Source organism: Eutrigla gurnardus, assembly GCF_963514095.1.
Source record: "Eutrigla gurnardus genome assembly, chromosome: 11".
In the NCBI taxonomy this organism is placed as follows: Eukaryota; Metazoa; Chordata; class Actinopteri; order Perciformes; family Triglidae; genus Eutrigla; species Eutrigla gurnardus.
This window is the reverse complement of record NC_139925.1, coordinates 10,265,498-10,291,375: the sequence shown is the minus strand read 5'-3', so window position 1 is coordinate 10,291,375 and position 25,878 is coordinate 10,265,498. Positions and strand designations below refer to the sequence as shown.

The following is a 25,878-nucleotide window of genomic DNA, read 5'->3' as shown; positions in this document are numbered from 1 at the left end:
AGAAACATGTGCACCAGTCAAATAATGTCCAGACTGAAACAAATGCTGCTAAAACAGATGCAAAGCAGTCAGTAAATAATTGCATTTAAGCATTACGTTTGCATCAATGTGATAAAGTTTCCTGATTCCTCAGAAAAACACATATTTCTCCGATTGATTTTCCAGAAATTGTGCTACATTATATTAATAAAACAAATAAAACTACGTCTACTGTAACAGAGGATCAACACTTTTAAGATCAGTCTCCAATACAACTAAATAAAAAACACAAGCTACAAAAACTAAACTTCAAAGAATGGAGATCTGTAGTAAATTTACTATATTGTGCCAAAACATTTCTACAACCTCTGAGACAGTTGCAGAATATTTGCAAAATAGCAAAATCCCTGAAACCTGAAACACAAGGTTCCAAGAATGAAGTAAAACAAATTTGCAATTACGGGAAGTGTAAATATTTGTAACAAGCTGCAGCACAACGAGGCAGAAAAAGGACCTTCAAAAGCAAAAAAGGATAGAACAAAACAAGTCTTTGAAAATACACAGCTGACCTCTAACGTGTCTTTTCATGTTGGATATTATATTTCAGGTAGTTTCAGATATCACTGCAAAAAAAGGTCTACTCTAGATTATAGATATATGGAATTAAATAAAATAGTGCATCAAATAATTGGGGAAAATACTAAACCAAACAAAGTGAGCATAGTATAATCAGTATGGTAATAACTATGCTTATGCAACGTTATGAGGAGACATTAATGTGTCCTTTATGTCAGCGAGGTTTGTTTTAATCAAGCTGAAAAATATAAGACAATAAATCACAGCATGTTCCTCCACTCTGTGTCCGTCTGCGTTCATTAGGCTGGAACGTTCAGTAAAGTAGGGAGAATATAATCAGCGTTTAAGGGTTATCCTGAAATCAAGGCAGACAAGGGAAGGAAAGGGTGCAGTTGGAAAAGAGCCGGACACAGAAAGGCTGACGGGGGGAAAACACAACGTGGAAGTCAAAAGGCCAAAGTTGAAATGTTTACCTGGGATTCTTCCGGCTGCATGAGTGAAGAAAGTGTCATATATTACCAAAGACACAAAACAGATTTTTAGAAATACGCAGGAATTGAAAGTAAAGTCTTGAATGGAACTCATGCAATCGTACACATTAAATCCACTTCACACATCAAAGTCGACAACAGCACACAGTTTAAGGTGTATTAGTTCTACCTCGGCTGTAAAGTTTGCAAGCAAATTGAGAGAAACACAAAACCGTGGCTCTTCTTCGTGAATGTGGCCTAACGGGGGCCGGTGAGGAGCGACTTGGCATCGCCATGGTGATTGAACCTAACAGCCCTCAGGGACCCCAACAAGTCTGAATCATCAGGTCGGGCTGAACAGGCACAGCCGGCTCCCTCCATCTGTACGCCGTCTCAGAAGCACCGAATATGCCAGAGAGGAGTGAATGGCAGCAGACGTGGAGCCAGCGGACGATGCACCAGCTCGTCATTAAAGCAGCCGTCGCCGTCATCCAGCCCTGGTAGCGAGGAGCTAAAGGGGCCTTTCAACTCCTAGTCAAACTTGCTGCTTCTACAGTCTGACAAATCTGGAAGGTCATCATGAGATGAACATGGGCTGTGGGTCCAGCGACAATGAGGAGGTTGATGCCACACTCGCTATTTTACACGTTAAATCTCTTTTGTTCAATCCCGCAAACGTTATTATTTGCACAGATTGAACAAACAACCCTTTAATGAGTTAATTAGAGCCAGACTAGCAGTTTCCAGTCTTTATGCTAACTTCACACAACCCACTGCTGCTTCATGTTTAGTATAATGAGAGTGGTGGGAGGCTTCTCATCTAACTCTCGGCAGTGAAGAATTAAAAAAACAAACAAACCAAACATCCAAATTACTGCTTTAAATTGCTTCACAGAATTAAAATATTAAGATCAATATGGGTTTAGACTTTCACTTTTTCGCTGTTATTTCTAGTCTTTGCCGTCCATTCTGTGCACGATAACCAGACAAACACTAATGTTAGTCCTTGAGGGCCTTTTGTTGAGACGACCAATCAGTGGTGTGACCTTCAACATGTCATCTTAATTCACACCACGCACACAAGACCTGAGACGACCCACTTGAAGAAGTTGAGAATGAACCAAATCCACCTCGCTTTGCAATAACAACCCTCTCCCCGAAAGTCTCAATCTCAAATTGGATCTCGTGATGATAGATGTAAGGATCTACTTTTTAAATCTATTTTTCTTTTTTATCTCATAACGTATTCTCTTTTATGGACTACATGTCTGAAATCAAAGCGAACTGAATTGAAGTGAAAGTCCAGAAAAAAACCCATCTCTTTAAGAATTTCAGCACACTCTTTACCCTCGACACGTTTGTTGGTGACTTGATGCCCACTGAGGTTCTGCAAGTCAATCACACCCACGTACTTTCCAGTGTTAGAGAACATTTCACACGCCTCTGAAATAACACTACAGTTGTTAAACACTGTGCATGAATGACTTGGCGACGGTGGAAGATTGCGGATGAGTGGATGACATCAGCACTACGTCACGACCATGCGTGTGCGTGTGTGTGTGTGTGTGTGTGTGCGCTGACCGTGTCTGATTTCGTCCGCCGTTCTGTCGATGAGGACGTAGAGCGACCACACCACGCAGGTGATGGCGATGACGTGGAAGGTGACCGAACACATGATCTTCCTTCTCTCGCTCGCCGTCATCTGTAGCTTCTCCCACTGAGACACGGAGGACAAAGGACACGTTCACACACACAGAGACAGAATTTAACTGTCGGCTCAGAGTGTGAGCAAAATATCTGATGGATCAAGATCCCACACTTTAACATTTCACAGCATGGTGAGAAAGACTATACCTCGTCTGTCATTGGCTTCACAGCACATCATCAGGAAATGATACAAAACACAAAATACAACAGCAGCACCGTCAGTTCCCTCTGATTGCGGGGTCACTTTGACGAGGGCGATGAAACCAAGCATCCTTTAATAAACACTTCATGCCAGGACCGCCATCCTGTCTCATCTCTCAACGCTCACCAGTATTCAGCAGCTATTAACGGCGGAGGCATTTGTTTAAGGCCCTTTGTGCAGCTAATGAAGGGTGGAGGAATTTTAATTAGTGCCCCGCTATCTCCAGGCCACAGCGATTGATAAGAGCCTTGGAACGGGAGTGTCCTCTCACTGCCTCCCTCTCAACAAGTTCCACTCACGAAAACCGCTTCAGAGCTCAGTGTCATTCTTGTGCCGTCTGCGTGACAAATTGGGAAAGTGTTTTCTGCTTCATGATGAAGGACTTAAATCTGCAAAAACAGCCTGTTTTTAATTCAGTTGAGGCTGAACTAACGAACGTGTGCATTGCATCGACGTCAAACAAACACGCGCATTAAAAAACTACGTCTCACCTTGCGCAGTGGTTTGAGCTTGGTCTCCATGATGAATTCGTATTTACAGAGCTCGCAGCAGCGAGTGTCGGAGCTCTTGATCCACTGCTGTAGACAGGACTGGTGGACGAAGCGCAGGCTCCCCGTGCAGTGGCATGGTGTGATCAGAGGACTCTCGTCATCCCCTTCACAGTGACAAATCCTACAGGAGCCAAAGAATTCAGTCAACACTAAGCTAGAAGGCAAGACAGCTGTAATAGGAGGAAGACGGGGCAGAGGCAAGAACAAGAAAGAGAATCTGACGGGCAAAGCTGACACATTTCTTCAAACTCCAGCAAACTTGTGTTTTGGAAGATATGTCAGCAGATTTGTCGCATTCTCTAGCGGCACATAAGACAAAATGTTTAGAGGATGCTCATTTATTCCACGCATGCCACCGATATAGAAAAACAAGACAGACGGGAAGGTTATTCCACGAATATGAAAACCCTAAACGCAGAAGTCAATACATGTGCCACATGAATAAACTCGATCAAGACAAATGGATTTCATTTAAAGCACTTCATTTGCAAATCAAAAAGACATTTCCAGAAAAAAACCTCCCGTGTTTTTGCAACGTACAACATAGATCAAGGCAAAGTGAATCTCAGTGTGTGGATATATATCTTTTAAAATATAATTTTGTTGTCGTTTCACTTTTTTTCTTTTGGTCCATGAATCCATTGTGAGTCTATTTAAGCCACTGGGTGCCCGTGTTGATGTTGTGGGTTGGTGTTTTAGCTGCCGGGCTTAAAACCATCACTGACTGCAGAGTTACAGGAAAACAAAACACCAACCAAGACTCCTAACTGCTCCTTTTTTTTGTGATTTACGCTGAATGTATACAAGTATTACGCTCAGTACTACTTTGTACTACTTTCTTACTGCAGAAAAACCCTCCGGTGTACAAATACCTTTGGTTGGTATCACTGCATTACACCAGCGAAAATGTTGACCTAAAAACCACCTTCCTCTTCACAAATCGTGCATTTGTTGAAATGCTACTGCATGGAATTGCGTTTAAATTAACACGTGTAACATGCTTTTCTCAGTGAGTGGAACCAATCAGATTTTAATATCGGACCAAAGCGGCCCCCCCTCTCCTCCTCAGGTTCACATTTCGAACACTATCTGACAGGAAACAGGACAGGAGCCATTAGTCAACCATGCTTTGTCTGACACCGAGATAGATTGTGTGAGAATCCAGACTCGGTTTCAGTTGGTATGGGACAAAACGAGGGCTTGGAGAAGGTTATAAAGGCAAACTATTACCCCTATGTGAAGTCAATATCACATACAGAAACCAAAATCATTATGATTTTAATGTTGGAAGGTCACTGACCTCGTTTCCACTGTTCGGACCAGGGCAGAGTCCCCACTGAATTAATTGAATAAGCCCACAAAATATCCGCCACAACTCAACAAGCCCCACAAGGGAAGGCACAAGTAGTCCATACTTCAAATCCACTTTTTCTACCGATTTCTAACAGCAGATGCATAAATCAGGAAAAGGGCTTCTACTGTGAGATGCAGAGAGCCGTTGCTCTTCTCTCTGGAAAGGAATTAACAAGTAAACTAAGGCACTGAAAGGAGGAGAAGGAGAAGAACAAATTGTTCAAATGGGTTCGTCTTTATCCCAGTTCACGGGAGGATAAGAACGCACGATGACGACACGCCATGCATTCCCACACGTTGAGAAAGCGAGCGAGCGAGATAATGTCTATTTCCAGACGACACTGATCCGTCCAAAGCATTACAAGATTAAAAGACAAAGTGAACAAAAGGGGGGATAAAAATAGGTCATTTCTCTGCGTTCCTCAAATAGAGGAGGTGGAGGGATGGAGTGAGGAGCGCGGGGATTAAGGGATAGAGGAGGCCAAATCAACATCTCTGGAGGAGGGCTCGTTTCCTATTGGTTGTGGCTGAGGTGGTTTGTTTGTGTGCTTATTTTTTTTGCATGCATCCCAAGATGATGAACTGCAGATTCTCCTCCCACACATACTGTTGTGTACTCCTATTTTTTAAAAAACAAAACAACTAAACAACCTGGACTGTCTTGGTGTTCATATCAAGGGTTGGTACTTGCTGAAATGGATTTGACAAAATCATTCTAAAGTTGTTTTTTTATTAAACAAAAGGAAGGCATAACAACAGAAAAATACCACATGGAGTGCAGCGGAAATAAATCAGTACACAACATTCGCTGAAGAAATGGGGGTTTCATGCTCGATGCCTGCTGCCTTTAAAACTGCTGCAGAAGACACTTTCAAGATAGAGATCTCACAAATGGAGCAAACTTAATTCCTCTTACTTATTCAAAGTGATGTGTGCTTTATCGGTACATTTAACAGAATAATCCCACACAGCTAAATTTACTGTATGGTTGCCGCCGGCACACTCCAAGCAACAGTTTGGCATGGGGAGGAAGTCTGCATCGCTTGAACCACCAGAACAACCCCCCCTTTAACAGTCATTTCACAAGTGAAATCACAAGCACTACAAGCTGGGAGGTAAACAAGCCCGACAACATTGCTGAGTATTCACACTCTTCCTCTTCACTCTCGTTTCCTCATCCCACAATGTTTTACTGTACCCTCCCTACAGCTATTCCTTCCTGTGTCCTTGTCATAAAAAGGTTTATTTATTCAATTTCAAATGAATTTTTCAACGTGTTTTATATCAGTTTTTGGTTTTGCATTTCTGCTAAAGAGATTTTCAAAAGGGAGTAATGAGGTGTTTTGTTTTCCTGTTTAAAAGTTTAAGCTCTGATAAGAAAAAAACAATTCAATTAGATGCAGCATCACTAGAAGCCATCTCCCTCTTTGACTTTCCCCTCTCTGCATTCCTTTTAACAGCTTACCTGCGTGCCTTAAAAGTTACATTTATGCAGAAACTTATCTTTAAGAGGAAGGTTAAGGAGTTGCATAGACTCTGCTGACCTTTGACAGTCACCTGATGTTTGACAAACATATCTGCAATGTTGTCAGGACAAGTTTTTTCCAATTACGTCTTCTTGCTAAAGTTAAAATGTTTTTAAGCCGTCATGACCTTGAGAAAGCCATCCATGCATTTATAAGTTCAAGGCTCGACTACTGTAACGCACTTTATGTTGGCGTCTCCAAGTCCTCTCTTAGTCGCCTTCAGCTTGTGCAAAACGCTGCTGCCCGTCTTTTAACCAACACTAACAGACGTATGCACATCACTCCTGTTCTTAACTCCCTTCATTGGCTTCCTGTCCTGTATAGAATTGATTTTAAACTTTTAATGTTTGTTTTTAAAGCCCTTAACGGCCTCGCCCCATCGTATTTATCTGAGCTTTTAACCGTTCGTAATCCTGGTAGAGCTCTGAGGTCAGTTAACCAAAGATTGCTAGAAGTGCCCAGGTCAAAATATAAACACTGGGGGGACCGGGCCTTTTCTGTTGCTGCTCCCAGGCTCTGGAATAAGCTCCCCACTGAGATGCGTCTTATTTCTGACGTGGGCCTCTTCAAGGCTAAGCTAAAAACCTATTTATTTAAGATGGCTTTTAATACTCAGTAGCGTGATGACACTTCTTATCTTTTTTTTTCACTTTCACTGTTTTAATTGTTTTTAATTGTCTTTATTGTCTTTATTTTCTTTTTGCTCTTTTAATTTATTACCTGCTGTAAAGCACTTTGGTACGCCGAAAGGTCTGTTGTAAAGGGCTGTATAAATAAAGTACATTTACTTATAACACTTAAGTAAAGAGAACATGTCAGATAAGGAAAGAGACCGAGTCACCTCAGGAGGCTTCCAGTACGTTCTGAAATGTTGTCGATAAAATAGATGGCTAATAATTAACATGCCATTCGTTGGTTCAAAACAGCCACACCCTTTTACAGGTGAAGTCAGGCTCTACGCTCTGAGCCACCTGTCAGAAAGCTCCCAGCACGTGTTTGTGTGTGTGTGTGTGTGTGTGTGTGTGTGTGTGTGTGTGTGTGTGTGTGTGTGTGTGTGTGTGTGTGTGTGTGTGTGTGTGCGTGCGTGTGTGTGTGCTGTCAGAGCCTGCGTGGGCTATTTGAAGCCAATAATCTGTCTCCTGATCTCCGATCCTGTCACTTTGCCAATTCCAAGCTCGTGTTTTTCTCTCTCAGCCCACAGCTGATGTACTGTAGAAGACGTAATAATCTGACATACATAGCAAAGGGGCAAAACAAACGGTAAATGGATGGACCTGCATCTATATAGCGCTTCGACAAGACAAGACTTAAATAGTTCACATATAATTAACGCTCATCAATCCAGTGAACTGCTGCCGGGCAGTATTGACAGACGGATCCTGTAACTCAGAGGGCCTCACTGTGATCTATGTCAATTCTTTTTAGAAACTTAGTAAGGTCTTCCTCCACCGAGCCTCATCTGTAGAGGTGACGCATCCGTGACCTGTTCTGTAATCGAATATTACTTACAATCTGCCCTTCCTAACGTAGACTGGCGCTGCTTATCAGATTGCACATTGACTGCCATGTGAAACGGATGACAGCCCTGTTAACCCAATCAGATGGACACGGCTCAAAGTCTATCATTGCACCGCGTCTGCTTCACTGTTACACTATTTCTCAGACACACACTCCATTCCTCAATACGATTTTCTACATCAACCTCTTCCCCCTCTATCTTTTCCTAACGTTGCCATCGCCTCCTGTACCTGCCTCTAAGATTTAAGCTTACGGGGCAAAATCAATCACCAATTCTCTCAGCCTAAGACCCTTTAAAGCATCATCGATCTAGAAACACTGATTTCTTTCTTCTACTTTTTTTATTTATTTATTAAACACAACTTGACAGCATAGTGAAAAACATGACTGAGCACTGAGGTTACTGTGAAATGAAATGGTGTGGTATGAAATGAAGTCATATTTTTCCTGGAGACATGAGGGGTTGAATCAGTTTCCACTTATGGTGTTGCAGTGTGTGTGGACTAAAGCGTCTACGTTCTCCTGATTAACAGCACTACTCCAAGCAGAGGGTTTTCAGGACAATTACTGTTGAGGTGCGAGATATTTGCAAGGTAGTTACACTACAGGATGAGAAGCTCTCCACTACTCCACAGGGGCTCTGGGGGGGTCACTGCCATGTTGCGGCACGGGGGGGTGGAGTGGGCTCTACCAAGTCACAGGAAGGGTGGGTGTGGCTTATACCATCCAGACAGTCACCCACCTGCACCAGTCTCCAGATAGTGAATAGGGTGACAGTGGCCCAGTTGTCTCTGACAAAGGGGACGGGCAGCAGTCCAAGTCACTGTCCTCATCCATAAAGCACATGGGGGCTTGGAGAGCTCCTGTCCCAGCCACGGTGACCGTTTCTGGGGAGGCCAGCTGGCCCGTTCTCCTCGAAGCTGGACTGACGCGGTCCTCCTCGAACACGTCGTCATCCCCCAGTAGGTCCTCGGCGGGGAACCCTGACTCACCGTCCTCCAGCAGGGCACTAGAGGACTTGGTGATGTGGAGGTGGGAGGCGTAGCTGCCCAGCTCAGAACACTGCAGGCTGGCCGAGGTGGAGGATCGAGAGAAGGGGAGGAGGAGGCGGAGGAAGTTGGCACTCGGAGAGTGATGAGGGTGGAGGTGGGTGCCAGAGAGAGGAGGGGGAGGGGCGGCGACGGCAGGGTCAGATGGGAGACAATTGGCAGGAGGGGTGCCCGACATGTATTTGTAGTTGTTGGTGAATGAGGGGACGAGGTGGGGGCGGGTGCACGCTGAGAAGGTGGGATTGGGGTCCTGGTGTGCCGGAGCTGCTGCAGCCGGCTTGCCGTTGAGCGTGTGCACCCTTCGATCCGAGCCGGGCGACTGAGCGGGCTCGGGCTTCAGCTCCAGCTCTCCCTCGGAGCAGGTGCGGTCTATGAAGTGGAGGCCGCGGCAGAGATTGTCCACGCGTTGGCCCACGTCGTTCAGAGACGCGGAAAACCTGAGCGAGCCGCCGGGGCGGATGTTGACGGAGGAGGGGCGGAGCAGGGAGAGCCAGTCTCGCTGTTTGGCATGTTTGGAGGCCGGTGTGGCGTCTGTGCAGAGGGTGGTCACTGAAATACCCCCCGAACCGTGACAGGTTTTACCGTTTGAATTCAACAGAACCACTGCAGTCTGCTTCTGACAGTCCTGAGTCTGACTGCTGGTGTGAGTGTTTTGTGCATTTGTGTTCATGACGGAGGAACGTGATTGAAAAACAGGACAGCAAGAGAAGGAATGAGGAAAGACAAACAAAAAAAAGATAAATGGAAAAGACATCATGCATTTGAAAACAAAGGAACTTGAAAAGGAGCTTAAAGGTTTGGGGGTTTTAGCCTCAACAATGGATGACCCATGTTACTACAAAATACATTTTACAGCAGGAATCATGCAACCGAGGCCACTTCAGACAGTGACAGCTGATTGCTCAAGGGTAAAGGGTAAACCCACTGATTAGGCTGTTCAGAATACCATTTATTGTTCATATCAGAGGACAGAATGGTCTGTACCTGCAGATGTCCTGGCTGGAGGGGGAAACGGACGTCCTGGAGAAACTGCATGGAGCGTTTACTGAAGTCGGGCTCCCCGCCTGAGGAAAGAAATAATGATGTCATTAAATAAATAACTAGACTATTCAACAGACGGGATCAAATCTCCATCATATCTCCTGTGTTTCCAGGAAACATGATTTGAGGAAGGCCGTGCGCACGGTGAGAATGATCGGTGTAAAAACGTGTCACACGTGATGTACAGGATGATAAAAAAAAGGGGGTAAAAAAAACACACAATACTGGCAGCTAATCTGTCTGATTAAAGTAGTGCCAGGCAAAATCTGTCTCGGTGCGTCACAGAGCTGGCGAAAACACCGGGCTGCCAAAGCTGAGCAGAGCGCCCAGGAGACAGACTGAAGAGAAGAAGAGTTATGAAGAATGAGGCGCCGAGAGAGGCACAGCTGGAGGACGCGAGGCTATAGACTTGTTCAGCCTCCACAGAGGATTTTTAAAACAGATGTCCCTGCAGGTACAAGGATGCTAGAATATAAATACCTTCAGCATTTTCTATGGAAGCTTTCAGTAAAATCCATGTTACACAATAGTCACGAGGACAACTTAAAAGGGTTTAAAAGGAAACTTCTGGTTTACGACAACTTGGGCATCATTTACAACGTGTTGGCCTTCGTATAATGGATATTATTAACACAAAATATAGTGTTGCTCTTTATGAAGCAACACAGGACAGCAACATAGTAATTACACATCACAGTCATTTGCTTGAGGTGTACTGTGGATGGATGGATGAGGCACCTCCAGCGCTTTGTGGAGCTAAAAACGCAGTTAAAAAAGGTTCAGAAAGACTTTTTGAGCATCTATCATCTGTGGAAGTCGTGGCTCCTCTTACTTATTTCTGCAGTCATGGCCACAACAGCTGAAGGCCAAGCTTTGTGTGTCGCTTGTGAGATCTTCTGGCTTCCCAAAATAGAAATTTAAAAAGTATTTCCAGCAGTTTTCCCCTTACAGTGACTCCGGGAGGTAGTTTTCTTGTTTGTTTTTTTGGGACAGAGCGAGGCTAGCTGTTCCACCTAGCTTCCAGTCTTTAGCTGCTTCTACTTTTATATTTAGCAGACAGTATGAGTATCAATCTTCTTATCTAACCCTGGTAAAAAATGGTATCAGAGTTGCTAATGTAAAGACATGGAGGGCCTGGTAATTTCAATACGAAACTAATTACCTATCGATTTCATTTCTAACTAAGGGGGAATTTATGGCTCATGGCCCGACACCAATCAATAGAAAACTCAATATCCAGCTATGGCCTTTGGTCTGTTTTCTGAACAGCGCAGCTTCTTTAACAGTCTCTTTTCACAAACACGCTGTCCCTCTCTTTCCTGTTCAGGCTGCTTTTAATGTCTCTTTGATATTTAATTTCATTTTCCATATTCAAACAGTTGATATTGAAGCCTGCTGTCTTTGGGGCATCTTGAATATGAGCTGAAAAAACGAACAGACAGCTCTGAGAAGTGTGCGAGAGACAAACAGATCAGATGAAAGCAATACATTGCTAGCGCTATATTTAACTACATGCTGATTTAGCTCATCACTTCCACTTAAAAGGAAGAAACACACGCTGAGCTAAAGCATCGCGGGGCCAAAAGTGTCACATAATAAAAAGAGGTTATCGCGTTTACACTGATGGCATCTTATTTTATTCTACAACAGAATGTCCCGGCGCCACGATCTCGCCTCTGTTAATCCTTCGTGTTGTTATCTAGTGAGTTGACCGACAGATAATCAACTCTGACTCAAAACAGCAGAGGGACGATAACATGGTCGAGGTAGTCATGATTTCATTAACTTCCTCACAGCCGGACCTCCTCAGACAGCTGCTCTCTCATAACTGGCCTCTCTCATGAGAAGGACCTTTGATGAGCAAACGAGTGCCTGCGTTTTAATGAAGAACCAAAACACCACAGGCGCCCATATCTCAACAACCGCTGGAAAATGGTGTCTAAGTGATTTCACTTTAGAAACTGAGAATATACGGCCAATTTACACTTTGACTTATCCACTCAGTTCTCATTTCTTTTAGATCTTTGGCTCTGATGTGCTAATTAGATATGACCCAGCCTCAAAACATGCTGTAACGAACCCTGTTTATTGTGCTTGAACACAGTCTCTCAAGTCATTATCATAACTACTTATTTAACCTCCATCGTTGGGCACTCCCACTCTCCACGTACAAACTTCCTCCACGCATAAATCATCCTCTCATTTTAAACTTTCTTCCTCTTTCTCATTTATCCAACAACTCTTTTTTTCTCACATCTGCTATTACCTCAGCCTTAATTCTTATTTTACCGTCTCCATCTGTACCTTATTTTCCAGCCTTTCAAAGAACAACCTTTACAATCCAACAGGAACAATGACTCATTTCCTCCCAGTGAGAAGGTTCTAACGAGCCGGACACATGGACAGACCAGATGTTTACAAGATGCCAAAAGAAAAAGCAACACAGAAGATGAGCATCAAAATTCAGGTTTGACCTTTTGAACGGTACAAAATCCAAACATCCACTTTCATGACACACTGAGTTGTAATAACAAAAACCCGTCAAGGTCCAGCCTTAGACAACATCATATTTATCAGAAAAGTATGATAGAGACTTTAGAAAATTACCAAGCAAAACATTTTTTTCATTAATTAGTCATTTTTCAAGCAATCTTCTGGGCAAAGATGCTAAACATTTTCTTGTTCCAGCTGCTCCAATGTGAGACTACAAGCCTTAAAAACTGAGGACCAGATGTTTTGGCTGAGGAGCAGCCCACGGAGCGGTGGGGTTGCTGCTTTCTGTCTTCATGGAGACTGTAATAGTTTAATTCCTTCCCAAACCGCGTAGGAGGCATCACACAGCTCCCTGGCACTGTGTTAGAGAGAGAAACAGCAACAGCTAAGCCTCCTGACCTTGCCGAGTGGAAATCCAACTCCTGCCAAATTACCGGGCAATCCTAAGCCTGCGAAAGCTTTCAGAGCTGCTTTTATATATTCTACCCTGACCATTCTTTCATTTCACACAAAAAAAAAATGCTGATTATTTGCCCTCAAGTCCACTTCCCTTCCACAAATCTCCAGACAGAAACGGCTCGATAAAAGACGACTTCCGAAACACACAGCACAGGGCCGATAATGAGTTTTGGGCTTTCGGATGCCCGTATACATTTATATCTAAGATCATACACCTTAATCCCCCACGGTGACAAGCTCAGTGATGGAGGCAATATCATCTATGTGAAACAATTTACCCTCCAGTTAAATGCTGCAGCTTGTTTTTCCTGTTATTATCTCTCCATTATCTCGCTGTCCTGCTGTGTGTGTCTCATGACAGCAGTAACCGGAGAGTGGATGTTTTTCTTGAGTCATCCACAAAGTGGACAACGCTGTTCGATTCAAGAAAACACCACTTCCGCTTCTCCACAACAAAAGGGAGTACAAGTATCCTCGCCGGTTTAAAAGAACAGGTGCTTGGACAGAATAAACGTGTATTTTCAGGTGTTTGAGCGCTCCCATACGAGTCATCCAGACTGTATCGGTGTGCCAAACCGGAGATGTTACGCCACATTCCTCTCAGGCTGATGCCGCGGTTATTTATGTAGAGAGATATCTTTTTAAGTAGGTCAACAATTGGATACGAGCACATTCATTTTTGATTTGATCTGACACAAGCCGATGTGATTCAGCTTGAATCCGTGCCATGTGAAGCAAGGCCAGTTCTGTGTTTGGTGTCCTGACTTTGAGTCTGACTGGAGCTTGTGTGGAAGTGAATGACGACACCGGCGTTCGTCTTGAACATCGGCAGTGGCACGCGCGCAAAGTTATGTTTTTAAACCAGCTGTAAATCTTAGTGTGATCCATAAAAAACGCCTTTGTATTTAATTTTATGGAAGTGTTGCAACATAAATTAACTTGACCTACATATTCTTTCAGCAAAAAAAAAAAAAGGAGCGTTTGAGCCACTGCCAGAAATATGAAAATCTTCCATCTCATCCTGCCAATACCGCAGAGAGTAGGGAAAGTGCTTATACACATAGAATAATCTTCTGTAGTCTCTCTGATCATTTTTTAATTCAAGCAGCTACCAGGGAGAGCGGTTTCAGGAAAGAGAATATAGGGCAACTCTATTATAGTTTAAGTTGTGGACATCATCTTATTCCTCAGGTAATCCAAACTGGTCTACTGACTTAAACCATCAACCTTTCCATAAGCTGACTCACTTTCTTTAACCGCTGAGATTCCCAGCAGACTTGTCCGTCGAGAGGACGATTAATAAAGATTTAAAACCTGCCAGTTAGTGATATTTCCCTTTAGGAAGGGAGCAGGAGACGCCAGCTGCTGGGCAGACTGCTGGTTATTAATTAAAGCTGTCATACTTAAGAGCAGTGTTCATAGTTTATGTCCGTCACTCCATTACACACATTTGTCAGAGGGGATGGTCGTCTACGGAGGACATTCAATGACAATGCGAGCGTCTCCAGAAAACCGCCATCTAATTCAATTCAAATGGGAAACGATAAAAACTTACTTCTAAAGACTCCAGGCTTGACTAACCCTCAGTCATTACCAACACATATTTATATAGTTGTACTCTTCAAACTGGACTGAATGTTTTAAATCACGATGTCCCAGGTCAGTCTGCAAGATCCATATCTGAGCTAAACAACGCATGTTTAAATTGATTCGTTTCGGCTATTTTAAGCCCAATGAAACTATCCCGCCACAGCAGCTCCAGTTTGACACAGCTGCCTCCACACACACAAAACAACCTGTTAATGAATAGTTTGACATTTTGGGAAATTCACTTATTTGCATTCTTGCTGAGAATACTCTCTCATATGTGGTAAATATAAACTCAACTGGCCAGAGGTTACAAAAGCACCTCCGAAGCTCATTAATCAACATGTTGAATCTTCTTTCTTTAATCTGTATTTAAAAAACATGTAATAGTTTTACAGCATGTTATGTGCCGGATTATTTTATCAGCTACTTTCAATGATATACCGGAATGGCTCAGTTTTACCACATCACTCAATTACATAAGCACAAGTTCATGATCATTATCTTACAGTTCTGCAGGTGCTTCCTGCTTCAAATATCACAGTACTCACCACAAATGTTTACACTGAAATGGACGATAATAATAATAAAACATTTTGGATCGGTTAATTTTTTATTTCACTATGGACTCACTAGTCAAATGAGAAAAAGATAAACCTTTATATATCCTGGGGGAAGCGCTGAAGCAGTATAAGGATCAAAAGTAAATAGATTTGAAAAAAGAAAAAAATTATAGGTGTATAATGTAGATAAGTGTAGAATGATGCAGAATTTTCATTTAAATCGTGTAGATTTTCCTGTCATCATTGTGCAGCTGTATGCTCAGAATAATGTAAATGCTGTGTCATATTAATTCATATCACATTTAATATTTAAGTAGATGTGATACATTAGATGACATGATCAGACTGAGCAGCTATGAGGGCACCAATGTCTAAAGTCCACATATAACAGCCTGGTTTGTTTTTAAGTCACCACAGTTTATCTACCATCATTGAAATAGAAGTCAATTATTAAATGAATCACTAACAACCCGTGAGTTAGTTCATGTAAAGCAGTCACTGTTTGTTTTACCATGCTACACAGGATCTCCCTCTCTAGTCTGTTTTAGGAAACAGCGTATCGACGTTAAACCCTTGCTGTGACCCTGAAAATGGTCGATGGTATATTTGTCACACATGCAATAACTGCCGTCTCCCTCCTCACGTGTAAACGCGCCGACTGGCTTGTGCATCAAACATTATTGCAGGAGCGGTTCCCGTGGTGATGCGGTGACCCTGACATCTATAAGCGCAAGTAAAAGGTTTATCCTTTAAGAAGCTCAGGGGAACAAGGATTGAAACCCTGGAGTCCGATTCAACGCAAGGTGTAATTTTGCCTCGGGAGGGCGAGGAAGAGGAGGGGGAGGAAGAAACAGAGAAACGTCCTTTCTGACTGACAGCCACGGTGAGCTGAGCAGCTGAGGTGTAAAGCCACATCTGCTCTCTAAGGTTGATCAGAGGGGCAGCTCTGAGCGAGGCGATGCAATTTTAGAGAGGCAGGTTATCTATCAGCTTCGCCGCATGTCCGTCTGTTCTGTCAATCTCCGCTTTCCTCCAGCGCTCAGCTCACCGCCCTCCCCTCTTTATGTCCTCCCTCTTTTCTCTCTCTCTGTGGCGGAGAACGCCGATACATCATGAATTCAAAAAACATTTTCCATTTGTGTGTTTGCTTTGCTCACCTTTGATATATTGCTGGACCGGCTCGCGGAATGACCCAGAGGCTTTTCATTCTGTAAAACAGAAGAGAGACAGCTCAGGCGGGTGCAAAGACACATCGAGAAGCAGAAAAAAGCAATTGCTGTTCAATGTCGGAGCTGATATATGCCCCGTCATTTTCCATCTGCATCACACTCAGTTTGTAATGAACGGCGCTGCGTTTGAACGCACATTCATTCCCAAATGTAACCATTAAACTTGTAACTGCAAGCTCATACGCTCCCAATGAGGATGCTGAAAAATGCTGATGTTTAGCAGTTACAACGTTTACTGTGCCCACCAGCTTATATTAGCATTTTATCATGCAAACACTCATTAGCATTGAACAAAAAGTACAGCTGAGGCTGGAAAGTTATTCGTTTAGAAGATAAACATTGGATAATATTATAATTTTGACCCGATGATGGCATTGTGAAAAGTAACCGGATGAACAAAGAATTTACAATGAGAGGGGGAACTTGAATGTCTGCATCTTGTAGAGATATTTCAGTAAGAACAAAGTGCTGGACCGCACAGACCAACATTGCCAACCCTATTTAAGTAATAAGGCAACATTTATTTATGATAATCCGAATGAAAAACTGTTGTTATAATAGCAGGAATAGAAAGGACTGATTCATGGCTCCTAACAACCACAGCAAAGCTACATTTCTCAGCAGCTGAGCCCGAGTTGTTTGGCATCTTAAGTTAATCAAGTTCTTCTGGCACAAGACTAAAGGATGACAAGCCGATTACATAACGCATCCTTCCAAACTCCAAATCAAATGGTGTCACAGCATTTGTATCATTACCCAGGGAGCGAAACGGGCCGAGACTGACGGCACTCCACACAGGCAAGTTTTTGTTCTGTGGCTGTAAATTATCCTCAATTCCATCTCTGTGTTCTCATTTCGCCTCCGACACTCAGATAAACAGCCGCCGGGGTGTTTAACTGCATTCAGTGTTGGTATCGAAGCCGTGCGTGGTTCCTTAATGATGAGTAATCGATCACAGTTACATAATGCCGAGTTCACACACAGGAGGTAGCAACCAGGTCCGACAGGGCCGTGGAGCTTTGGACACAAACACGAAGGGAACCCAGCTCTGTCTGTGCAGTATACACATACAGTAGAAGAATCAAATTAACCAGATTAAACTGTTTGCAACAAAAACGTCCTCCAAGCTCCCATCAAACTCAGTAGACCACTGTTATATAACCAGAATCACAGGAATCAACCAGTATTACTACCTGGGAATAATACAAACTGACCCAATATTTCATTTTTATACATCTCACTTTAAATTATATTACGGCTTCAATCTGGCATATGAAGGCATGGCTGCTTTGAGTGACAGATATGTGCCATCTCAGGTCCGTAGCTGCTAGCTGAGCTCAGCTCCACCAACAATCCGCTTCTTTGTCCATTATATTATAATTTAAATAATCTCTACTAGCAGATTTTCCCCTCGTTTTAAGGGAATAAGGTATTTGGGACTCGATAAAAGACTGAAATAATCCGATAAAGGGGAGATTTAATAGTGAACCTAGAACTTCTAAGGCCTCTTGGGTCTGGGGCCGGCTGCCTTACAGAGCAGGAGTCCAACAAAGATGTATGCAGACCACACACACACACACACACACACACACACACACACACACACACACACACACACACACACACACACACACACACACACACACACACACACACACACACACACACACACACACACACACACACACACACACACACACACACACACACACACACACACACACACACACACACACACACACACACACACACACGTATAAACCCAGAGAACTTTCCTCATGTTGTTAAGAAGTAGCAGCCGCTTAAGTGTTACCCCTGCCATCCTAGTCCAAACAGGAAGTACATTTACCTCGCCACCAGAAACTCATGAACCATGAATACACACACACACTAAGAGAGTACCCGACGTGCTTCAAATTTGTAATTAATTCAACGCTCCGCTCTTGTCCTCGCTGTGACTAGTTGCCATGGTGATGGAGGACCACTGTGCATCTTTCTTTCTCCCTACTTACTTCCATCTCCTTCCTTATTTTCCTCACATGTCGCTAAAGCCCCGAGGACACACACGCACGCACACACACACAGACATGCTAATAAGAGAACAATTCCGACATATTCTCAGGGATCCATCTATTGGTGTTTGGATAACACAAGAACAAGCCTGCACTCGCATCCAAACACTTTTTAAACTACATCACACCCTCATCTGTCTTACTGGGACAGATTATAGCAAAAGTTTCTATTATCTCATGAGGCAATGAGCTGACATTTTATCAAAGGAAAACAAACTTCTGAATAAACATCTATATGCAATTTCCTGTCACTTTGATAAAGTAAAATGTCAGCTACAAGCTTGTGGCCATTATCTATCTATCTATCTATCTCAAACCGTATTCATCTTCCCTTTTAATCTGCCAACGTATTTCCGAGCTCATACAGCAACAGAAACCGATGGTTTGATTGACATGCATGCACGCACAACTATAGAAATGAGGGCAGAAAAAGCCTTGAAAAATGTTTTTGGCTCCGCATATATCACGTTCCCACTGTACTAGTGGATTTAAGAGAAGCAGTTCTCCTCCGTCTCCATGTTATTACTTCTTCAATGCCTTTAACAATGTCACAAAATGATAAGTACCGTTCTCAATGGGAGCAATTTGTGCAGCAAATCAATTGACTGATTGTCGAAGCGGATAAAAATTCAGTTTGTTTCACTCTACAGGACATGACAGACGGGGATAACAGATCTTTGATGATCCTTGCTCTTAATCCTTTCTTCTTGGACAAAAATGTAGTAACAAGCGGACGTGCCCAAACGGAGGGCTTCTGGGAAATAAGGTCACAAATGGACCGCTGCCTTTCATAGACAGCAGTGATTAGAGCAGGGAGGCTGCAGACGGATGACAAAAGATGGAAAAAGAAAATAGATCATTTCCATGCGTCTTTCTGTCGAACCCCGTTTTCTCCAGAAGTTCTCTTGAAGTGCGTTACCTGTACAAGCTCTGGGAGTCACCTTCACTGCCACCATGACCCCAGAATATAAATGGCCCTATTCTCTGGGCTCATGCATAATGCTGATAAAGAAGGGCTTCAGGTTTCACACACCACTGTGTCCGTCTTCCTCCACCTCCTAGTGGGTCTGTTTGCAGCCCAAGCCTTTGATAACACAACTTGAGGCTTGTAGGAAAACGAAGCTCGGGAGAGTACGACACGAGAGGAGAGGTCACATTCAGACGGATGGCTGCGTACTTTCAGGGCTCTGCTCTTATCCCGCAGGGAGGAGGGCTGAGCCCGCTTTCATGCAAGAATTTTATAAAGATAAAAACCGTGGCAGAAAGACAATTTCAAAGAAGTCACAGTTTCTATCCTCAACACAACTTTTCCAATATTAAAGTTCCATGCAACATCTGAGGAGTGTTTGATGAAGATGTCACAGATAGGGCAGTAGACTATATGGAGGGGGGAAGCTCAGGCTCCAGCTCAGTTGTTGTAATGAAGCAAAGATTCCAAATATTTGCTGGTTCTATGTTCTGAAATGTGGTTGTCTACTGCTTTTTTCTGTTTAATATCACTGTAGATTGAATTTTGGACTTTTGGTTGGATAAATCCGCCCCGAAACAAAAAAAATAGCAGTCTCAGAACTTGTCTTTGTTATCTTTGGACGGCTTCAATTCAATTATTTTCATTACTGATTGATGTGACTGTTATGTTTTGATAAAAAAAACTAAATTAGTTTGTTTATGAAACGTCATAAAAAAGTGAACAATTATTTATTATTTCCCACGGCCCAATGACATTTTCTCACAGCAGTCCTAATCCCAAAGATATTCAATTTATTATCATAAACTTAATAATCATACACGCAAACACTAACTGTAGCCACAAACAGCGTTTGCACACTCAATAAAATACCAATTGTGAAAACACTAAAGTTAGAAAATGTCATTAACCAGCTCAAGCTAAAGGCCACTTTTTTGCAGAGAAACTCTAAATTAGAGAACTGAGCCTTGCTGCTACATTCTTTCTCCTGGCTTCGGCACCATTTCACACCAGCGTCACGCCAGAGGCAGAGCAGAAAGATAGGTTTTGTTTGAGGTCAACAACTTCTCAGAATACAAAACCAGAGTAAAGCACCACCCGCGCTCGTCTATACCGATATCTCTCTGTCCGAACACAGATATGAAATGGGATTTCACATGACAGGTCAGGGTCTCAAATGAGAGCTGCTTGTCAAGCTTGCACCTCGCTTCCCCTCATACATGTAACTGTCATAAGAATTCCAGACCATTTTAAAACAGTTATGGTGCAGACGGGTTTGTGTGAAAAGAAATCTTAGAAAAAGGAAAAATGGGCTTTTGTATAAATGCATTACACTTTATGTATACATATGTAGTTTTTCAATGTTTTTTCCTGACCCGACTTCATCTACTTTGACTTGTCTTTACATCCTGGAGTAAACATCCCTCAGAGGACTTGCCTGGACTTGCCTGGACATCTGCTCACCAGCGTGAAAAGTGATAGTGATTGAGACACTCGTAGAAATAGTGACGTCACAAGAGTTTGTTTTTCCAGCTGCGAATGAGAAACCCTAGCACTCCATTACGACAAGCCTTCTAGCTGCATTATCCATGTCTGTTCAGGCTTCCATTACTGGCAAAAAACAAATCAAGTATCTGATCTCATTATTGCCAGCAACATGTAGAAGGCAACATTTCTATTGCCTGGACTACTCTGACCATTTGTAAATCTATCATAAACATTTACATAAAATACCACAACATGCTTCATGCTTGGAAAAGAAAGCAACCTTCTTCACTGTTTGAACACAATCGACACCTGAACACCTTCAGCTTCCTCTGCCTCAGAGCCAATCAGAGGCTGCAGCTCCACAACCTACTGTAACGACAACAGAGAGAGAAAACAGTCCGTTTGGACTGAATGTTGGTTGGGAGATGGGTTTTATACATTAAGCTGTGCGTCCCAAACACATGGATGGAGAAATAAATGAAGACGCAGAGACGCCAAATGAATGATAGCTATCAGACAGTGGTAACGAGGTGACCGTCGACGGAATTAAATCAGTGAATTAATGGACGGAGGTTTGGACGTGTTCTTTCTCGGTAAATTGGTTACAATTCCAAGTGACCTCTGCAAGCTCCTCGACTCTTCAATTCAACAGAAGCGGTATAATTTCATAATCCTCACCGTTCAATGTGCAGCAGCTTACCCACACCTCCGTCTGTGGCAACAAACAACACAGCTTTCCTCATGCATACTTTAGCATGTCATACACTCACCACCCGCTGCTCCACCAACAGGGTGCTTCTATCACTAAGACAGGTAATGTGTTGTGATTTAAAGAGGCAGAAGGGATGGTATACACCTGAAACCTTAGAAATAGGGTTACTCCCTGCCTTTAAAGCAGCCAAACTGTAATGAATCCTTGAAAACGTAGGAATCACATGGGTGTAACATAACTAAATCATATTTTTTAATTAAGCGGAACATCCTCAAAGGAAGGATGTGTGTTTAAGGATTAAAGGAAACACTGCTGAAAGGTAAACATGAATATAAGAAACACATAGAAAATAGAAATGATAGAAACATGTAAGGACAATTTGACCCAATAAAGTCACCTAAAGCACACAGTGTTACTAACAAGTGGAAACACCTGTGCAGGTATACAGGGCCTATAATTAACTAAACAGACGTTAGACTGACAGCTGAGGGGGAAAAGCTTGTGGATGTTCAGGTATGACAGAAAGCCTGAGGCAGACGGCACAAGGTAGTGTTCACATGCATAGCTGACCCTAAAATAAATGGCATAAACATACCATGGTAAGGGTTGATCATTCTGCCAAATGCTTTTTTCTTTAAAAATAAAAAATGGAGCAGTTGCTGCAGAGAAGCTGACACGAGTTTCCAAACAGATTTCCCCCGGATAGTCTCCTCCGCTTAAATCACATAAATGTCAGGGATGTCAAGTAGGCTATTAAAAACACACTTACAGTGTGACAGTGCCGCTGGCATGCACCAAAAATAAACAGATTTTGGAGTAAACCTCCCCCAACAATCATCAGTGGAGAGCTTGGCTGAGCACATCGTCTGCTATACAGATGTTGAGCACTATAGAAAGTTTAGTTTCAAAGCCTGCCACATCTGTGTGTGTATTTATCATAGAAGCACATCAAACTGAGATATCATGTGACGCGAAACTGCAGGAGAGGCAGGCGAAACACCCCAGACTCTGTGTTTGTAACCAAATCTACAGCATTTGTGTGCGAATGAGCATGTGTGTCTGCCCCATGGGCAGGATGTGAGCTTGTGGTTTCCCGTCCTCCTCCTCCTCGTCTATCCAACTCATCCTTCTTCATCTCAGGCATAATTACATTAGTATGTCCATTGTCCAAACAGGATATGGAAGAAAAGAGACAATGACCAATCAAATTATTTGCAGAACCATATGGATGGTGACTATGCATCTTTTTAGTCTAACCCAACAATAATGAGAGCAACGGAAAAGACAGAATCTTCCAAAAGAGATCGAAAGATACGAGGATGTAGTTTTGCGATTCGCATTTCCTCATTAGAGGCACTTGGGGTCAAGCTCCTTCCTCGTAAGTCATCATCAATGACTTGTGTCAAATAGCCAAGCTACAGATAATTAGTTCAGTGCAGTTCCTCCGAGTCAGCCCCATTATTAGTGTGTGAACACTCAGTGCCCTTGTGATATAATCCTTCAATAACAGGACTCGCAGAAACAAAGTAGTGCTTACAGATGGACCAAGAGGTCACCTCAGCAAAGACAAGTGAGGAAGGGGTGAATTATTTATAAGGATTCATATGAAACGACCATTTTCAACGAAACCTCAGTTAAGAAGTGACTCGCGCTCCACAGCAGCTTCTTTATAGCCGGCAGCAGCTGCTTGGAGGCGCATTAGCACCTGCCACCAGCTGGGAATATGAACACCCTATCTGAAGTGTAACATTTGAAAGTTCCTCTTTTTTTTTTTAAAACCATATTCAGCATCCAGTGTGCTGAACACTTACCGGGTAGTTGAATCTTTTAAACAATGTTAAAAAAAAAAATGTGCAGAATTTCAAATGTGAGTTTTCTGAAACGGCAAAGAGGGAGACAGTGCTGTTAACTCTGTGGTCATGTTGCAAAGTACCCAACTTATCATACCGGTAGTTCTGAAGGGAAACCAAAGTACCACAAACCCCTGTGTGCATGATAACCTTTGCCTTGCAGTCCTCCCCTATCCAGCCTCATCTCAGTCTGTCTCTCATCCTCGTCTGCCCTCCTCCCCTCTCCAACAGGTTTTAAGCTCTGCCATGACATGTGACTGTCTCCATTAATCCCCCTCCACCCTCCCCGGCTCCAGATTTGACACAAAGCTGATTTGGTGCATCAGATGAAGATGTGATATGCTATGGGGGACGATATATTTACATCAGGTCAGCCATCAGGGAAACGGAGTTTGTTTGGAGTTGCACCTATTAGCAAACAATCACACTCCACTGAGGAGACTGCTGCCTTGCTTCACCCTTTCACACCATAAGAGTTGGGCGCCAGAGGACATGAGCAAAGAGGAAAAAGAATAATCGAATGACGACAGAGAAGAAGGGTCAGTGAGTTCATGTGTGCTGAATCTGACCAGATATGGTGTTTTACAAGGTCTATGTGACGGCACACGAATAACCCGAGGAGATGATTGCACAAAAAAAAGGGAAACAAAAACAAGGAAACTATCTTTGCAGTAAAGTCAATAAAACAATGCTCCCGGGGGCGTTAAAGTCCACGCTTCATATACAGTATTTCTGTGCACCCCCCACTCAACGTGAACAAAGGGCAGCGGCACAGGAGAAAGTGGGTCAACATTTCACACCGAAGAGGTTGCAGATGCGTCTCTGAACTGCACAAACAAACAGTACAGGGCTGTCATGCATGCAGACACATGTAGGAACACACATGCAGCTCTGAACGACAAGAACTAAATGTAAACACATTTATAACTCCAGACGTTACTGAGATACTCCTGTTTGACAGGGTGGACAGATGGACCATTTCTGACTGTATCTGCTCATTTTGCTCTCCATTTAAGCACTCCTCTCTCTCTCTCTCCCACAAACACAGACACGCACACAAACGCACACAAAACCACACATTCCTGGCAACTCTTTCATCTCCCGGCTACTGCAGCAGAAGGGCTCTGCCATCACCACGGAGACAGAAGGCCTCACCATAACAACCATGAAATGAAAACTGCAACCTTTACTTTTATTACCATCGACTTTATTTCCTATATATATATATATATATATATATATGAAAAGCTAAATTTTTAGAATGTAATTGGTGTAGAGCGTACACCCGGTAGCAGTAGCATTGAAAAGAATCACAACTATGACAACATCGACATCATCAGCACCATCAACAACAAAAAAAACGACACAAGGGACAAGGACAAAATATCTGTACCTGAATCTTCATTTTCCAACAGGAATTCATGTCTGGATCCTGAAGCCAGCTCACCTCTCTTTCACACACACAACCAAACACACACATACACACACATACACCCACACACACCCTCACGCAGACAATGGTTCCTCAGGGAGGTTGCATGCCCCCCTCTGTAAATCCTCGAGGTGAGAGGAGACAGAGAAAGTGAGACAGAGAGAGAGAGCGAGACACAGAGAGAGAGAGACAGAGAGAGAGAGAGAGAGAGAGAGAGAGTAGACGAGCCTCTGCAAATACGGAAGTGAAGTCGCGGCAACAATGTCAGCCGTCGCCGTGGCGACTGCAGCTACGGCAGCACAGCACGGAAACAAAGACAGACAGAGGAAAAGATAGGGAGAGAGATGGCAGAGGGAGGGAGAACAGCGACTGCCCTACATTTCCCACACACACACACACACACACACACACACACACACACACACACACACACACACACACACACACACACACACACACACACACACACACACACACACACACACACACACACACACACACACACACACACACACACACACACACACACACACACACACACACACACACTCCTGTACTGTGATCTCATTGGCTGACAGGCCACTTCCTCCAGCTGATCTTGATGAGGGGTGGGGGAGGGGTAAACTGTTGTTGAATCATTCATGAGAGGGAGGTGGTGTCCTTTAAATAGACTCCCTCTGCTCTGCACACTGAGCTTAACCTTAAAGTACCTTCCCCTGACCCTACATAAGCTTGTCCTGCAACAACTACACACTACGACACGTACACACAGGGCCTCTATCCCTCTGAATCTCTGACTGTTTTATGACGAATCAATTCAGCCTCCAAACCTCTTATAAAGCACTGGCGCTGTCCACCAATCAGAGCGGCTGTTGCTGCTGGGTCCACCAATCTCCAGCAGGCAAAGAGGGATGCAAGGTTGAGGGGAGATGATGACAGAGGATGATTTATCATGCACATCCTCACAGATGTATTCAAGGACGGAGAAACAGCACAATCACTCAAATACTGAGCAATACTACAGGCCAAAGTCCACTAATAAACACACAGTAAA

The 25,878-nt window shown here is 43.3% G+C and overlaps 3 protein-coding genes across 6 annotated transcripts in view; 1 reads left to right on the top strand and 2 right to left on the bottom strand.

Annotated features, from left to right (window-relative positions):
• Positions 1 to 25,878, bottom strand: part of LOC311020578 (E3 ubiquitin-protein ligase MARCHF8-like) — a 61,907-nt gene that overhangs the window by 2,832 nt on the left and 33,197 nt on the right. Inside the window, exons 1-6 of one of the 4 annotated variants that reach the window (XM_084020686.1) lie at positions 24,786 to 24,955; positions 16,232 to 16,282; positions 9,916 to 9,995; positions 3,426 to 3,606; positions 2,607 to 2,742; positions 1,029 to 1,043 (exon numbers count right to left, since the gene is read on the bottom strand). In XM_084020686.1, coding sequence (XP_083876812.1) covers positions 1,029 to 1,043; positions 2,607 to 2,742; positions 3,426 to 3,606; positions 9,916 to 9,995; positions 16,232 to 16,282; positions 24,786 to 24,872 — 550 coding nt within the window. In that variant the 5' untranslated portion in view covers positions 24,873 to 24,955. Of the gene's footprint in view, positions 1 to 1,028; positions 1,044 to 2,606; positions 2,743 to 3,425; positions 3,607 to 9,915; positions 9,996 to 16,231; positions 16,283 to 24,785; positions 24,956 to 25,878 lie in introns of those variants that run through there. The other 3 variants (XM_084020685.1, XM_084020688.1, XM_084020687.1) reach the window with 3 other exon arrangements.
• sfxn3 (sideroflexin 3) overlaps positions 1 to 25,878 on the top strand; it is a 234,876-nt gene that overhangs the window by 179,781 nt on the left and 29,217 nt on the right. The window lies entirely within an intron of this gene.
• On the bottom strand, positions 7,527 to 9,904 carry LOC311020574 (uncharacterized protein). The gene has a single exon (XM_084020680.1). It carries the CDS (start codon positions 9,686 to 9,688, stop codon positions 8,600 to 8,602), a length of 1,089 nt encoding a protein of 362 aa, XP_083876806.1. The 5' UTR covers positions 9,689 to 9,904; the 3' UTR covers positions 7,527 to 8,599.